This window comes from Mytilus californianus, unplaced genomic scaffold (genome assembly GCF_021869535.1).
Source record: "Mytilus californianus isolate M0D057914Y unplaced genomic scaffold, xbMytCali1.0.p SCAF_9, whole genome shotgun sequence".
Classification (NCBI taxonomy): Eukaryota; Metazoa; Mollusca; class Bivalvia; order Mytilida; family Mytilidae; genus Mytilus; species Mytilus californianus.
In genome coordinates, this window is record NW_026262745.1 from 10,153,375 (window position 1) to 10,171,042 (window position 17,668).

Here is a 17,668-nt window from a genome sequence, read left to right on the forward strand (position 1 = left end):
GTAAACTAAATGAAGCGCAATATGGCACCCTTTAAACAAAATCAGGGATACTCTTGTAGCTTCTCGACCAGTTTCTACCGTAGTGGTGCTTAGTGCCAGTAAAACTCCCTTGGTAAGTCGCATGATATCATAAACAAGAAAACGAAGATGGAATTGTACAGCTGGAGCATATCACTGGTAATATGTGACGCAAATATTAATATGTTTCATCATTTACCTTGGGTGGAAATTGGTGAAACTTTAGATCCTTTTGAGGCAGTTATTTCTGTAACATATGGTTAAAAAGAACCATAGTACATTTTTTACTTGGAACTCTTGGTTCAATGGCTTCATTGTAAGCAGCAACCCTTTATCAAGAAACTCATGATAGGAAACACACGCTCTGGAATATCGTTTCAACTGGGAGATATATATGCCATATCCAGGCACTGCTGGAATGTTGTTAAGTTTTGTTTTGAACCGACCCTCATTGTCAATTTCTAGATGTAAGTCCAGACATGAGGCAGTCTTAACTATCTGTTGAAACTTTTATTTCAAGTTCGATTGGATAGATGCGTTATTTACACTTACATTGTAGTTTCCATAGGAATGCCGAATTTTGTTTAAGGAAAAAAAACACGTCCTCTCAACGATACAAATATGCCGTTAAAAAAATGTTTGTATCTACATTTGGCCATTCGTTTTAATAAAACAAAGTTGGACTAGTTTTTTTCAATTTGTCTTTGAGTTAAGAATGGGGTATACTAGGGTAAAGAGTAAAGAAGTCAAGAGGATAGAAACTTAAGAGTGTATGTATTCTAACAGATCTTTCGAATTAGTCGGTCTCTGCATCTGATTCACACCGCCACTAAAGTAGGTTGTTTCACAGTAACTCTGAAGTCTAGCTTTGAGTAAAAAATCTTCCTTTTTAATACACATTCAACAACAAAATATAATAAAATGTTAAAGTACCCTTTTCAAAAAAATTTAAGCTAGTAGTTGAATAATTTAATGTGTATGTAGAAATAGACAGGATCTAAACAGAACCATGATGAATACTTTTTTTTCTATTTAACGTCCTTCTCTCAATCTTTTCATCAACTTCAAACCAAACTTTTTTCCAACACTGAAATATAAATATGACAAAAGTAAATGCCAAAAAAATAAATAAATCGAACAAACCCTTATTTTGCAATAAATTCACACAAGAAACCAGCAGATACACCAAAAGAAAAGGAAATTGGTCAATTAATGAACCCAAACTATAATAGTTGTTATCACATAGTCCGTGTCTATGTATGTTGGCGTTTGTTTTTGTAGCAATTCAGTTTTTCTGTTGTTCCGTTTTGTTTCCTCTTATAGTTGATGTGTTCCCTCAGTTTTGGTTTGTGACCCGGATTTGTTTCAGTCAAATCGATTTATGACTATTGAACAGCGGTATACTACTATTGCCTTTATATATCTCTGTATATTATATATGGGAAATGTTATTACTCAGTATAATCTGCAAGTCCAATTCAATGGGAAATCAAATGTTTCTGCAGAATTCGTTGTGTGTAAAGTCCTTTCCCAAAGGTCGATTCCAGATGCAGAAATGAACCCAAACTATAATTCGATAGGAGCTACTTCTCTTCCCCAAGAAATATTTGTTTTCTGTCATAGAAAGCATTGGAGAAAAACACAAAACAAATTCTCACTTAAAAATAAAAAAATATTGAGTGCGTAAATGTCAATTCTGATATTAGACTTAGGTTCGTTGTAAAGAGACCTTATGTAGTTGTACAGCATTTATCTAAATCAAATATATGAGATTTAACATGATTAATCTACTTTTCATCACATTTCTGTATAACAAATGACATTGAATCCCTCATGGGAAGAGAATGAATAACTTACATATAATAATCAGAGATGAACTGACATCAGATGTGTTTATATGCTCATGGTTGTTTCGTTAAAATATAAACAATGCATATCACTATTGATTATATTAGTCAACAGTCTTTAATAAAACTTTGGGAAAATGTATTTATTCGCTGCATCCTGATACTACATATATATACATAAAAACAGGCTTACTTTGTTACTATTTTGACTCTTATAAACACAAATGTTAACCATAACACTTTTCTGCCAGTGAAGAGCATCTAGTGTGCATATTGTTATGCTCCTGTCTATACTTGTTGAGGGGAATTATTTTTCCAGTCTTTGTCCGTCCGTCCGTCAATATCAGGTTAAAGTTTTCTAATAAGGTAGATTAGATCATTTTGAAACTTAGTTCCCCTGTTCATTATGAAGTATACTGTTTCATATATATGCCCAATTAGAGTATTGACCCAGATTTCACAGTTCACTGAACATGGAAATGTGATGGGTTAAAGTTTTGGTTAAAGGTAGTTTGTGGTCACATGATGTCATCAACCTGAAACTTAGTACACATGTTAACTATCAAATGAACTGTTTGATATACATGTATATTCCAAATGAGTGTTCTGACCAAGATTGCACTATTCAGTGAACATGGTATTGTGATAGCGTGAGTACAACATGCTGGAATATGATTGTTTGAGTTTGAATCTTTGACTTATGTCATAGTATCTGTGATGTGTTCCTCTACAAGGCATCTATAAAAATTAAATAGTATACTTACAATTTCCCCAACACTGGGGAATACTGATTTGCATATGTAAGAAAAAGAACAGGATTCAAGGCAATCCAACATTCATCAAGTTTATTGGCTATTGCTATGGCACTTAATTCAGCACAACGTGTTGTTTTCATCCGTTTGTCAGTTGGCTCCATTTTCTGCTTTAGTACCTATTAATCAGCATAATAAATTTAAGCTTAAAGATCGTATCAAGTCGTCCTCTATATGTCACAAAAGTTATTCCGACAGAACATAACACAGTTATACAGCAATTAAATGCAGATTGTTTTAATGTAAATGCAGATCGTTTCAATGTTGAATTGTAGATGAATTAACCTGTTTTTTGTTAAATCTACACACAATCAAAATTGAAAATGTAAAAATACTCAACATTGCATGTGTAGCAACAATTGCGCAATCAATCAATAACCAATTAAAAGACATATTTTCAATGATGTTTACTGTATGTTCTAAATATTTATAATGTGAATAATATTTTTATTTGATAGTTTTCATACATTTAATTTATTTGATTCATAAATGACTTTGATAACATGCCAATATTGCGAAATGCGAACGATATACTGTTTTAACTAGGATAATCTGGACGATGAAGAGCTTGACTTATAAGGACATCTGTCTATTGTTGAAGACTGTATGCTGTCCTTTTGATGTCTTTTGTCTTTGGGCTGCTGACCCATTGACTTATGACTCATAATTTCTTTTTTATATTCACAGTGTTATTTGTGCACTTGTCATACAGTGTATCTCTTTTTAATCTAATTAATCCAATTAAATTTGCGGGTAAAATCTCAACTTCTATTTCATTGAACTACAACTTTTTATGGACAATGGCCAATACCTTTTTGGGGTTAACAGTGTGATTTGAAAAGAAAAATGACACACATCTGTTTATATCCAGTAACATCATGCGATCAAAATTCTGGCGATTCACTTCTTACCTTTTAATAAATACAGAGACATATAAACATTCCGGCAATTCATGCAAAGGTTCCATAAATGATCATTTAATTCTAGGTCAATTTGTTTTCGATCTATGAGTTTGACTGTCCCTCTGGTATTTTTCGTCCCTCTTTTCAATCAAAAATTAAATGTTATAATTAGATTAAAAGAGATATAATTACATGGAATAATTTAGATAGAATCAAGATGTGAAGTACACGCTAGTGCAACATCAACAAGTGTTCAGCCCCATTTTCCATTTTTCTTAATATGAGAAGACCCAACCAATAATGCAGCTTGATTTACTGTGATTTCACGGAGTTGCCAATCTCTGTGTACATATGTCTCTGAAAAATATTAGGTTCTATAAAATATATAACATTAACATATACAGTGTCAAATAACTCCATGTTCACATGTCACATGAAGAAAGTAACATTTTAAATTTTAAAGCTCCAACGATAACAGGGAGTATAAATCAGTGAACAATAATTATATTTACTTTTCCTGCTTCCCCTACGAAAGCAATATCCAAAAGATTTGAAAATACTGGTCCTGGGCACAGATTAGTGACTGCTATGTTGTTTTCTAGAACCTCAATTCTCAAGGCATCAAACCAACCCTGTAAAATGTATTTAATTAATGAACTGAACACATTATCTAGAGTCTAAAAATTAATCAAGAAAGTTTTTGCATATTTTTATCAGGAACAAGTTAAAATAAAGAAGACATTTACACTATCAGGGTAAACAAGAGGATATTTTATTATATTGTAAAGGAATACAGAAATATTTTAGGATGCATATAAATTTTAGAACTACTAAAATCCGACATTCGGTATCAAAACAAAACAGGAAAAAAAGATAGCAATTTAATTTCATTAAATACGGAATTACCTGGATTGCATGCTTAGCTCCAGTGTAAGATCCTGAAAACGGTGCCCCTGTAAAAAACAAACGGTCATCATTAGGATTCAGGGGCGGATTCAGGCGGGCGTGGCGGGCGTGCGCCCCCCCCCTAAAATTTGCAAAGCATGGGTTGTCCTCAGCAATAAAAGAATATTTCGATAGTTTTATCTAAAAAAAAATGAACTTTCCCCCCCCCCCCCCCCCAAACTAAAATACTGGATCCGCCCCTGGGATTCTTCAGATAACATTCAATATGATTCGTACACGCTCTTTATAAACATTGAAATGAACAATTACTATAAGAAATTTCCACTACACATCATATTTTTCATAGTATGTACATATTCAACGATTTAAATAAACTTGTTTTTAAATAGGTTTTGTTTAAGTAAGCTGTTGGTCTTTGAAATGAGTGTCAAAATACCATATATAAATCAACAGCTAAATTGGAGTTTAGTATTTTTGTTATACCTTTTTACATTTCAAAATCATGGTGTCAACTTTCAGTGACATATTTATTGTCACAGTTCACTTAGTAAATACATTTTTGTTAAAACTTGTGATTTGCTTTTGGTTCCATATTTAAATTGGAAATCCTACCAATGATTTGTATAGTCAGAGGTCTTACTATACAAATACTTGATCCTACCAAATCAATTTTCAAATTAGTCATTAGGAATATTAGAAATTGCCATCACATATTCAATTTGCTATCAACTTTTTTTTCAAACTCGTTTTAAAACAAATGTGAATCCTGAATTTTCCATCTAGATTTAAGCTAATGATGAAATAAGGTGTTCAAGACAACAAGTTGAAAACAGCTCGAATTCCTTCCATAAATTATGATCATAATAAATCCGTTTGATAAAATAATAGTGATAACTAATTTATAAAGTTATTTAAAATTTCTTAATTATGTTATATGCATCTTTTGTAAATTAAATTGTACCTATTTTGCCAGCAATACTGCTCATGTTAACAATATGTCCCTCATTCCTTCTGATCATATACGGTAAAACAAGTTTTGTAAGTGAGAGCACTCCAAGTACATTTACATTCAAAACTTGTTGGTCAATTTCTAATGCTGTCTTTATCCATTCAGCTCTCTGTGATCGTCCAGCATTGTTCACTAGAATGTCAATCTGCAGAAATAAAATGTAAACGATTCTAAAACTTAGTGATCGCCCAGCATTGTTCACTAGAATGTCAATTAGAATGTAAAATGTAAACGATTTTAAAACTCAGGTCCTATCAGAACCATCGCTAAAATATATGTCAATTGTCGAAAATGAAAATCATTTTTTTTCGGACATACAAACACATAATAGATACAGTAGCTGTGTACACCATTTCATCATGACTTCTCTTAAAGTTAAAGTTATTTGTTCACTAAAAATTTTTGTGATCATAATGAATGTCTGAATTAAAACAACAAGGAATATTGTTTTTCACAGCAAATGTATGAAAGAAAACGTGACATATTCTTGTGTTTTCTGAAAGCCTAAAAGTTTCCTCTGTATGCGAGTTTATTCTTGCTCAGGTACAAGTATGAAAAGGTATGAAGTATGACAAAAGAACAAAGAACGAATTCGTACGGTTAACTGAGGTAGAGAAGAATGGCCACCCCTTGGACTTCTCCCGTCCGGCAGTTAATTCCTCGTTAAAGTGGGATGTCCTTTTTGAATTTTGACTGTGAGGGATGTATGAATACGCAGTTATGTCGAGTCGGAATTGGGACGTTATATTCGATGCGTAGAGAACGGGCAATGCTCACTACACGTTAATGGACCTTTTACCAACTCTTTGATGGGTCCTTAGGTGACCTGTTGCATAGCACAATTGCTTTCTCTTATCCAACACACACTTATTTCGCTGTTCATCCTAGTAGTCGATCCTCTTGCAGAACCTTCATATTGCAATACTTGTTCACTTGTTCTCATCATCGATGTGCATGACATATATATTTGCCACTGGATTTTCAGCATACAATAATCATTCAATAAATTAACAGATATACCTAAAAATCTACATATTGCATATTGAAACATGTTCAGAAAAAAAAGAAACAAAAACAGCAGTAGCACCAAATAAAAAAGACGAGTTTAACAAGAGGGCAATACAAGCTACCTGATAAAGTAGCTTAAAGATACGAGGTTAGATTTTACAATGTACATATGGGTGTAGGTGTACATATTTTGTGAATTAATACATTTCACTAACCTGCCCAAATTTATTAATGACTTTCTCGACAGCTGCTGCATGAGTATCAAATTCTACCATATCTAACGGTACAACTAAAATATCATCCGCCTGTACACCCCCTTTCTCTAGAGATATAATGTAGAAACATGTAAGTATTACATACGTAGTTTCATATAAAAATTGCGGTACCTGTAGTATTACAAAAATGCGGTTTTCTGTTGATCGACTTTCTTTTGAAATTGTAATACATACACTTTTAATATTCAAAGTTGTGCTTAAAATTATAGTTATGCTTTTAATTAAAGTGTTGCTTTACTCTTTAATTTAGCTTTAAAATCATAGTGTGATTGTTTTAAAGCTTCAGTTTTATTTACACTTAAGATGTTCTAGTTGTGCCTTGCATGTTGTGTTGATATGCTATATTTATGTATTTTGATATACTGTGTTTAATCTTTTATCTGTTTTTCGAACGTGGCTGCGTATTTTTACATCCTGCAGAGTCAAACGGACGGCCCTCTTAAGCATGGAGTTTACAGCCGATGGGAGATGTTCAGGAGTTACCATATTTCTATATCCAATATAAAAAGATGATGTGGTATGATTGCCAATGAGACAACTCTCCACAAGAGACCAAATGACACAGAAATTAACAACTATAGGTCACCGTACGGCCTTCAAGTCTACCGTCCAGCTTTTTATAGAGAAAATATGTGATGTTTACATGCCAGTATTTACTCTAAAAGAGAGCTTACAAAATCGAAAAAAATAATATGTTCAAAAAGACTTCTCTCAGTAGTTCATTTATCACTGGCCTACTACTTCTTGTCCTATACAATTGACATTTAAAAACTTACCAATGCATTGTCCTCTGACACGCTCTAATTCGTCTTTTCGCCGAGCTGATAGAATCAGTTTGCAGCCCACTTTGGACAACTCATAAGCTAAACATTCGCCGATACCACTGGATGACCCAGTTATCCAGACCACTTTATTCTTTAAAGAGTCTAAAATACATATCACTTTACACAATGTGTGCATTTTAGAAACACAAAAAAAAAACCAATGACAAATGAACTGTTAGTCGAAATAATTATGACGTTTTGTAAGGCAATGTAAATTCTTGCTAGGATGCCTTCCTTCAAGAAAGTAAAAAGCTATACAAGACGCCATAATTATTTGGACTAAACATTAAATTTTGTTAATGTTATTTTGGTAACTTATGTCGTTGTGAAGCTTTCTCATGGACGTGTATCTCGCGTCTCATTTTATGCATATTTATCCTATTCCCAGATATATATTATATACCATTTCATAAAAAGGCGCATGTGTTACCAGAGTCAATAGGATTGTGCTACTTACGCAAAAAAAATGCTCAAAAAGAGTTATGAGGAAGCACAACTGAAATCGACAAGACATATGTTGTACGGTTACCATTAGAATTTGGAAAATTTTGTCTCAACTCACTAGCGCGACTTACTTTGCAGTCTTAGATCTTTAGGTACCAGAAAAGTCGTCTGATATAAAATGCTGCATCTCACATCAGACCGAAGATGGAACTGGTTTTATTGTTCCCTATTCTTTAGATTGTTATAAGAGGGTTGATAAACTAGTTCGCCTTTCTCCCTCATTTGCCTTTATTGCTCCGTTTCCGAAGTTGCAAGATAGCATTTTGTTTTAATCACAGAACGGTCTATGAAACTCATAATCGATCATGATAATTGCCCATAAACAAGAACCCTGCAGATGTTAGTAAAAACATATTTAAGTATTTGAAAATGTTGAATACAAAAGTTTGCCTCTCCATGTTTAAATATTATTATAGAACTTGAAATATGAAATTCTGCAAAGGATTTTGATCACTATCAACAACATTAAGACAGTGAGAACCCTACACGTCTTCATATCGACAAGATGATTAGTGTGTATATAAAAGTGAATATAAAGTCTTAAGACTGTTGCATGTAAAAGAAGAATAGTACTTGCATCCCTGAACTACATCTTCCTTCTACACAAGTACTTATTATGTACAAGTTCAACTTTTTTTACGCTAAAATATATTTGATATGATGAGCACACAGTTACAAGTTTATATAAGTATACATGTACAATGTGATACAATATTGTTATACGATCGATATTTTCTAACTTCAAGCACTTACTTGTTGATTTTCCAAATTTTTCAGCTATTTGAAGTAAAAGATCACAATCACCCAAGATAACCATTACTAGAGCTATGATGAACCATGTCAGCATAAACAAGAATATCAAATACAACCAGTCCATCATTTCAACTGGTCACTAAAATTGTGTAAAATTGTGTACATTTATATAAGTCAGAGTGATCACAGTCTACTTCCGTCACATTCAGGAAATTTCAGAAGAATATACTTCGCCTTACATATTGTAAATTTTGGAAATATGTATTACACGGATGACGACAATGACGATGACGACGACGAAGATGATAACGATGACGAAAATTATGATGGCTATTTACCATTCAGAGGCAAATTTAACAATCCTCAAGACAAAAACATGTTGATATCTGATGTTGATATGATATTAATATGAACCCTGGTTTGTACAAGACCAAGGAATTGAATCAAGGAATTGTATATTTAAATATACAATTCCTTGACAAGACTGACATGTTGAACCGGATTTTCAGCGTGCTAGTTCACAAGTTCACAATCCACAGGAAGATATGCATGATGTCTTGCCCGGACATATTATTCTGACTTTTCTCGTACGGCTAAGCGGAGAAGCAGCAATTTCCAATTTCAAGTTTTTTGGTTTTACCTGGTAGGGGATCGAACCTACGACTTTCTGCACTCAATGCGAGTGTACATGCTAATTAAATAGACCACCGCCCAGTGCTCTAATTCTACAAGGAAGACTATAGCTTTTACAAAACAACGTAATTTAGGTAAATTTCGAAATTTTTCACAAGAATTAATATCAGATATGTTTTAAATAGTATAACCATTTAAAATGTACTGGTATTCAGTTGCCATAGGCGGCTAGGCCGACATTAGTGGTTTGGTAATTATATAAAATCTAATAAAATCATTGAATGAATAAACATGTTCGTTTTGCCCGTGTGTGTAGTGATGTCATAGATTTTAACGAACGTAATCAATGCATCACTGGTAAATTATTAAGTCAGGGATTTCGTTACCATAAATTACTTAAAACATTTACTAAATTCTTTCATAGATAACAAGATTTGATAATTAAATTTGGCTGTACCTGTAGAAAACTTTTTAAAAACGGTATTTTACATCCTAAATTTTACGGTAATATTGTACTAAAAGAAAGTCGTAACGGGGAAACCTTCATGACGAATAACGGTAAAAAATCTTCCCAAAGACGTTTTAAACGGTAATTTTTGGTGCATGACGATAAAATGTACACTTTCTTTAAGACGATAAAAAATCGACTGATTTTGACGAATCACGTTAAATTTTTTCCAAAAATAACGGTAACGAAACTTGAATCGCATGAGTGTACCTGGGACAGTGATGCTATTGTTTGTAATAACTGCGATAAATGGTGTCATATTGGATGTGTAAATATAAGTCCATCTATGTATGAAAAATTTGGAAATTCATCAGCACTTTGGATATGCCCGATATGTGATACTCCTAATCACTCTAGAACCATTTTTCAATCATACCTCTCATCAGGTAATTCTATTTTGAACCCTAACTCATATTCAGTACTTTCTGATAGTTCAGCTTTTTCCTTAAGCTTCAATATAAATGATAATCATGAAAATTTTGGAGACCCAGTTGCTACATCATCACCAAAACCACCAGTAAAGAAGCAACTAAAAAATAAGAATATTAATAGACAAAACTCATTAAGAGTTCTTCAGATCAATTTAGAAGTTGTAAAAATAAAGTTCCTCAAATTGAAAATTTATTAACGTCATCTAAACCAGATATTATTATTGGTAATGAAACTTGGCTAAACAAAGATGTATTATCTTCTGAAATTTTTCCAAACACACTATTTGAAGATGTATTCCGAAACGACCGGGTCGGAAAAGAAGGTGGAGGTGTATTAATCGCCATTAAAAAAGGTATTATTTGCCAAGAAGTATATAAAAGCAAAAATGTAGAACTTATTGCTGCCCAAATTAATATAACTGATACTAAATCCTTAGTTATTATTTCTGCATATAGACCACCAAATAAAAATGATATAGACTATCTCAAACAAATGATCATTGAAATTAATGAACTTATAAAATTTAAAAATTCCACCTTCTGGCTTGGTGGTGACTTTAACCTTCCAGACATAAAATGGCCGGAGCAAAATATATCTGTCTCATTGTATACTAAGGAGCTGAATAAAGCATTTATAGATATGCTGAACAACTTAGGCATTGAACAAATGGTTGATTTTCCAACTAGGAAAGATAATATCCTTGACCTTTTCTGCACAAACCAACCTGCATTGATAACAAAAATAAAATCCATACCAGGTATATCTGACCATGATATTGTATTAGTGGATGCAATCTGCAAGCCCCAAAGATCTAAACAATCACAACATAAAATTTATTTATGGAAAAATGTTGATATTAAAAAGATAAAAGACATAACATCTCATTTTATATCTGAACTTATATCTCAGGCTAATGAAAATTTAAATATTGACCAATTATGGAATAAATTCAAAGAAGGTAGTAATAAAATAATAGATGATAATGTACCAAGCAAAATAACTAAATCTAAGTACACCAACCCTTGGGCAAATAGGGATATAGACCATTTATGTAAAAAACAACGTAAAGCTTACAACAAAGCTAAAAAAACTGGTAAACAAGAACATAAAGATAAATATAAAAAGTTAAAAGCTACTGCTCAAAGAGAAATAAGAAGAGCCCAGAGCACGTACATGCAAGAAATAATTAGCCCCCAGTTAGAAGAAAAACCTAAATCTTTCTGGCAATTTATAAAAAGTAAAAAAACAGAAACATCTGGTGTTTCACCATTAAGAGGAAAGGATGGCTTATTATATAGTGAGCCGAATACACAAGCTAACATCCTAAATGAACAATTTAAAAAGGCTTTTACTACCGAAGATACATCCTCTATGCCAAATAAAGGTACAAGTCCCCACCTCACTATGCCAGACATATTTATTAGTAATAATGGCTTATTAAAGTTACTTAAAAACTTAAATCCACACAAAGCCACTGGCCCTGATAATCTGCCAGCATATTTTTTACATAATTTTGCAGAAGAATTGTCTCCATTTTTGACATTCTTTTTCCAAAAATCTATTGATACTGGTAAAATCCCAACTGATTGGAAGCAGGCTAATGTTGTACCAATATTTAAAAAAGGTGACAAGCATAACGCTATTAATTATAGACCAGTTTCATTAACTGCAATATGTTGCAAAATTCTAGAACACATTATAACAAGCAACATAAGGAAACATCTTACAATTAATAACATATTAAATGATAGTCAACATGTGTTTAGAAGTAAAAGGTCTTGTGAGACCCAACTTATCATCAGTTTACAAGATATTGCAAAATCATTGGGATATGGTAACCAAATAGATGTTATACTTTTAGATTTTTCCAAAGCTTTCGATAAAGTCCCCCATCAAAGATTAGCCCAGAAATTAAACTTTTATGGTATTAGGAATCAAAATTTAAATTGGATAAATGACTTTTTAGCTGACAGGCAACAACAGGTACTATTAAATGGTGTTAAATCTTCAAAATTAGCTGTTGATTCTGGTGTCCCTCAGGGAACAGTTTTAGGCCCAACACTATTTTTACTCTTTATTAATGACCTACCCGAACATGTAACTTGCAATGCAAGACTTTTTGCAGATGACTGTTTATTGTATAGAAATGTTAATAATAGTTCTGATGCCAAATTACTTCAAAAAGATTTATCTAGTTTAGTACAATGGGAAGAGGACTGGCAAATGAATTTTAATCCTGAGAAGTGTTATGTTATTCATATTTCTAAAAAAAGTAAACCTTCCACTTTTGATTATATATTGCACAATCATGTTTTAGACAGTAAAAGACAGTAAATATTTAGGCGTAACTATAAGCCATGATCTTGATTGAGGAACACATATAAATAATATTACCTGTAAGGCAAATAAAACCTTAGGTTTTCTTCGTAGGAACTTAAAAAACTGCACACGTAAGGTTAAAAACCTTACGTACACATCACTTGTCCGTCCAGTCGTCGAATACTCTTCCCCTGTATGGGATCCGTACAAAAAGCAACACATCACTCAGGTTGAGCAGGTACAGCGTAAGGCAGCCAGGTTTGTCTTCAATGATTATAAAGACAGATCACCTGGAGCAGTTTCAAATTTAATTAAATCATTGGAATGGGAAAATTTAGAAATAAGAAGGAAAAAAGCTAGATTAACTATGCTATATAAAATAAATTGGGGTTAGTGGAAGTTCCTAAGGACAATTTAACAATATCTGATAGACGTACTAGGGGGAAACATAAATTTAGGCAAATATCAACAAATAAAGATTTCTATAAATTTTCTTTTTATCCTCGCACTATTTCGGACTAGCTGAAACTCACTACCTGAAGCAATAGGTATGTCTGACACCCTGGAATCCTTCAAAAGTGGCATATCCACTCTAACATTTGAAGGATCCACAACAACTTATTAAACTACAAAGCCACTATACATAATGTATTATATGTTATTGTTAATGATTTTTCTTTGTCATATTATTTTTAAATTAAGTCCATATGTACATAGCACACAAGTTCCGGGAAGTTTTACACTCCTACCTAGGAGTCTACTCCCGTATTCGGAAGAAGAAGAAGAACGATAATTATTTGAGACCTCTGACAAATCACGATAAGGATATTTTGACGAATCACGGTAAAATTTTAACTGTGACCAATTTGACGCTAACGGTAGCCGAAAATGACCGTTTGACGCCTGACGGCAAAGGGCATTCCTACCCTCCTAAAAGCGCGGAAATCACTATGTGATCCGTGTAAACTCATCGAACCTTTAAACAAACTTATTAGTAAAGGTTATCTTATTAATGTTGTAATAAGATCTTTGAATATTGTTTACATTAGCACTAACATCGATTTTGTCATCAACAAATTAAAACATAACTAAATTTGTATTCTTTTCGAATGGTTTTTAGGATGTTTAAATACACATCCACGTTTATTTTCTATTTTAGCGATTGCTTTTTCTATATATATAACATGATACATATTTATTATAAGGTTTAATCCTAACTATCCTACTGTCTGTCGATACATTTATTTTGGCATTGCACAAGTCATGTCTTCTTTGACTGTCCATGGTGTTAAAACACTAAATCCCTGGGATGTGTTTTAATGGATTTTAGTCTCTGATGCATGATTTTTTATTATTAAATGTTTTTGGCTTATAACTAGCTTTCAGTAACTGCGAGTACTCTCAAATCGTACTTCCGTGTTAATTTGACCTGTTGACACAATTTGTAATGCAGTTCTGTTATTCAATGTTTACTTATTTTGTGTTATATATCGTCTCGCTATTTTTAATATGTACCAACTTTGATAAGTGTTTAGTATGACGATAAATTTTTACTTCTGTACTCGTACTGTGAACAACAAATTTAATTATTTTGTAAAAAGTTTCTGTACTCCTAACAACAAAATTATTATATTTAAATTTACCTGTGTACGTTATTTTATTTAATGCCATTTTGTCCCAGATTAGAGTTTGCTTCTGGACATTGTTCCTACATTCCTTTATTAATATTGTATTTATATTGTGTCATAGTTTTTGTTTATATGTCTTTTTGATCGAGTTAAGCCATTTCAATTGATATTTTATAGTGTGTCTTTTTATGTTGTAATGTTACACTACTGTTTCAGGTTAGGGTGAAGGTTGGCGCCTGTTAAAACGTTTAAACCCGCTGCATTTGTATGCACCTGTACTAAGTCAGGAGCCTGTTGTTCAGTGGTTGTTGTTTGTTGGTGTGGTTCATAAGTGTTTCTCATTTCTCTTTTTTTATATAGATTAGACCGTTGGTTTTCCTGTTTGAATAGTTTTACACTAGTCATTTTCCGTGTTGAAGGCTGTACTTTGACCTATAATTGTTTGCCTTTTATACATTGTGACTTGGATGGAAAGTTGTCTCATTGGCACTCATACCACATCTTCTTATTTATATTGGCTAAATACTGCCTACTTTGCCGCTTACCAAACTGATGTGTCCAATCACAAAGTATTATTAGTTGGTTTTTTTCCCTAGAAGAATAATAGATGCACTAGGAACAGCAGAAACAGATATTGTAGCATTGTTTATAACCAAGTTTCCAGAAGAACAACTTATTTTAGGAGGAACAAATAGTCATTGGCAACTGCACATGCTCCTTTATTTCAACGATAATAAGCAGAATAAAGGTGAAATAAATAAAAGTTGGCATGTACACAATATGTCTAAAATATACTACATGAAGGGAAGTATAATCTGTACAATAAATTAAAACATATATCTCCTAATGTTTACATATTGGCCCCATCCTTTATGTGTTAGATAACTGTGTTTATGCTCTTCCATATCTATAGAACATTGAGACTAAAGTTGATTTTTTCTTCAATATTAATATTCAAATGGTACATACAAATACACATGTACCTTCTTGTTAACCTGTTGCCTTTATTTTTCTTATGTCCCTTTTGTATACATGTGCATAGTCTAGGTTTCAAATGATCAATGAAAAAATTAGTTACTTTTCTAGATATGTTTAAACATGTACCTTAATATCTAACTGGTATTTTTCATTTAAACATTTTGAAATCTAAAAAATGTGACACAGGCACAGCAGGCAGATGGGCATTGACCCCTTTTTGAGAACTTTTGTCATAGATTTTTTTACTCAATTTTCTTCATTACTTCAGCTTAATTTCTTGGTCTAGACTTACTTGTTCTTACTCATACCAACTTAATCTTGAATATGACGCCCCTCGATCTTCGAATTAATATATTCAATTGTAGAACAGACTCGAGGGGGGGGGGCACTTCAATACTTCATTGATAGAGGGTGCTGCTGGGATTCTGTTACCTCACCCTTTTTCATATGATTAAGATTTTTAAAATGTATACCTTTTCATATATTGAGTAGGTAAAAATGTAACCTTTTCCCATATTTTCGATAATCACATTCTGGCAAAATCGAGAAAATATCACCTTTGCTCGCAGCTCAGATTCCTTATTTAATGTTTACTTTTCATTGATACGGCGACACTTTCGGCTGTGTAAAAAATACAGAGCTCTTCAAATAACAAATATTGGGAACTTTATAGACCTTATCATATATTCCTGATGGTTTTCCCTTCCTATTCACATATTTCCAAGCTGGCACGTCCTTTCACCTTGTATATGAAGTGGTCCCCCCGAGAGAAAAGAAGCATGGTTAATCCCTAGAAGAGGATAAGGTGCCAGACACATAAAAATTATATATATATATACACTTTTGCTTGCTAATTCAGAATATGATCTTGTTATATATATATATATAATATATATATGTTGACATGAACAAAGATACGTTAAAACGATTAATAGCTTAAATAAAAATAAAAATGTAAGTCACGTGAAAAAAAATGTAAGGCCTTAAGTTATATAGTTCAAAGCGGCATGCTGTAGACAAAGTCACTAAACGAATTATAAATGTGTTGAGACGAATAACATGCAAATGGAGGACTGTAAATGATAATAAACAACTACAACTGATCTTACTCACCTTTAAAAGAAAGATAAAAAGCTGTTGAAAAATCCTTCCGGCTGAAGACTAAACGTCCTAAATATTGACACATATTTGTATCGGTTATTGTTATCACCTCCAAAACTAGGAGCTCCCATTCAAGCGAATAACAAAATCAAATATTTCATTGAAGCTAAAGTCAAAAACCAGGGTCATCTGTACCCCTGCAAATGTTTTTAAGTAAGGTTCAACGGAAACATTTTGAAATCTATCTAACTTTTTGTCAATGTTTAGCAATATTAAAGACAAATCCCTCTATTGTTTATGATCGTTTATGCGCACATATATTCAAAATAGATGTGTGATTCGGGGAGCCTCTGTTTGCAGTTCCAACTTTTTACTTTTATTATGATTGTCTCACTCTTCTCAAAGTTATTGTACAACATTCTTAAATTTCCGAATATAGACTTCTTTGTGACAAATTATATTGTTTGTTATCACTATCATATATCAGGGGCAGACCTTCCTGTGTACAAAAAAAAAATAACGCTCATGCTTTAATACTAATGTTATATAGATGTTTCATCAGATTACGGTATTTTTGTTGACAGACATCAATTTCCTCAGTATAAATAACACTTCAAGGCCATATCTACATGCACGTACTAGCCACGACAGCGTTAAAACAATGCATATGGAAGCAGACGAAAAGTTTGATTTAGCTCGTAATCATATCAATGCCGTTTATGTACAGTATATTTAAAAACGAAGGCCTCTTTTTGTGACTTATCCTATAGGTTTGGAAAAAAAAGTTCACTCCTTTAGCATGAATTAAGTGTTTCCGCGCTTCATACACAATGTGCTTTGGTCAACTCGGTTATGCACTCATATAATTAATTACAAAAAGAAGCATCTAATTTTTTATTTAAATTTAGTAAACAGCATTACACGTGAAGAATCGTTAAACAGACATTGCAATTTTCCCTTGAGGGCATTTCGGACATAATGTTTAAGGTATTTCAAAATGCATTGTTGAGGGTGTGGACAGGGGTACCCTTCTCCCACCTCACGCCTACTATCTCCCACCTCCCACTTTTAGAATCTTTTTTCTCTCCCACCTATTTTTTGTCTAAAACCTCCCGCCCCCACCGCCCACCTCCCTCAAAAGCTTCCATCCCTCATTGTTAAGTAAAAGTCATTAACATTTATCGAAAACTTTGAAAATATAAGAAATATAT

General features: G+C 32.7%; 1 protein-coding gene across 2 annotated transcripts; it reads right to left on the reverse strand.

Moving 5' to 3' along the window:
- Positions 1–885: 885 nt before the first annotated feature.
- Positions 886–16,573, reverse strand: LOC127714444 (dehydrogenase/reductase SDR family member 7-like). 2 transcript variants are annotated; one of them, XM_052220500.1, is made up of 9 exons: positions 16,470–16,549; positions 8,859–8,997; positions 7,554–7,703; positions 6,718–6,824; positions 5,447–5,639; positions 4,486–4,532; positions 4,092–4,211; positions 2,630–2,796; positions 886–1,105 (listed from the first exon to the last, which is right to left on the reverse strand). In XM_052220500.1, the coding sequence occupies exons 2-9, from the start codon at positions 8,983–8,985 to the stop codon at positions 1,051–1,053; spliced, it is 966 nt and encodes a 321-aa protein (XP_052076460.1). In that variant the 5' UTR covers positions 8,986–8,997; positions 16,470–16,549; the 3' UTR covers positions 886–1,050. The 2 variants fall into 2 exon arrangements, with proteins under 2 accessions (XP_052076460.1, XP_052076461.1); XM_052220501.1 differs by lacking the exon at positions 8,859–8,997 and having other exon boundaries at positions 16,470–16,573.
- Positions 16,574–17,668: the final 1,095 nt, after the last annotated feature.

Bases quoted from the DNA above. Each gene is read 5' to 3' on its own strand.
- LOC127714444 (XM_052220500.1), bottom strand. From the start codon at position 8,985: ATGATGGACTGGTTGTATTTGATATTCTTGTTTATGCTGACATGGTTC. The intron at 4,212-4,485 runs GTAATTCCGTAT...TACATTTTACAG, and splicing joins GAGCTAAGCATGCAATCCAG to GGTTGGTTTGATGCCTTGAG. The intron at 1,106-2,629 runs GTAAGTATACTA...TTTATATTTCAG, and splicing joins TCCCCAGTGTTGGGGAAATT to TGTTGGAAAAAAGTTTGGTT.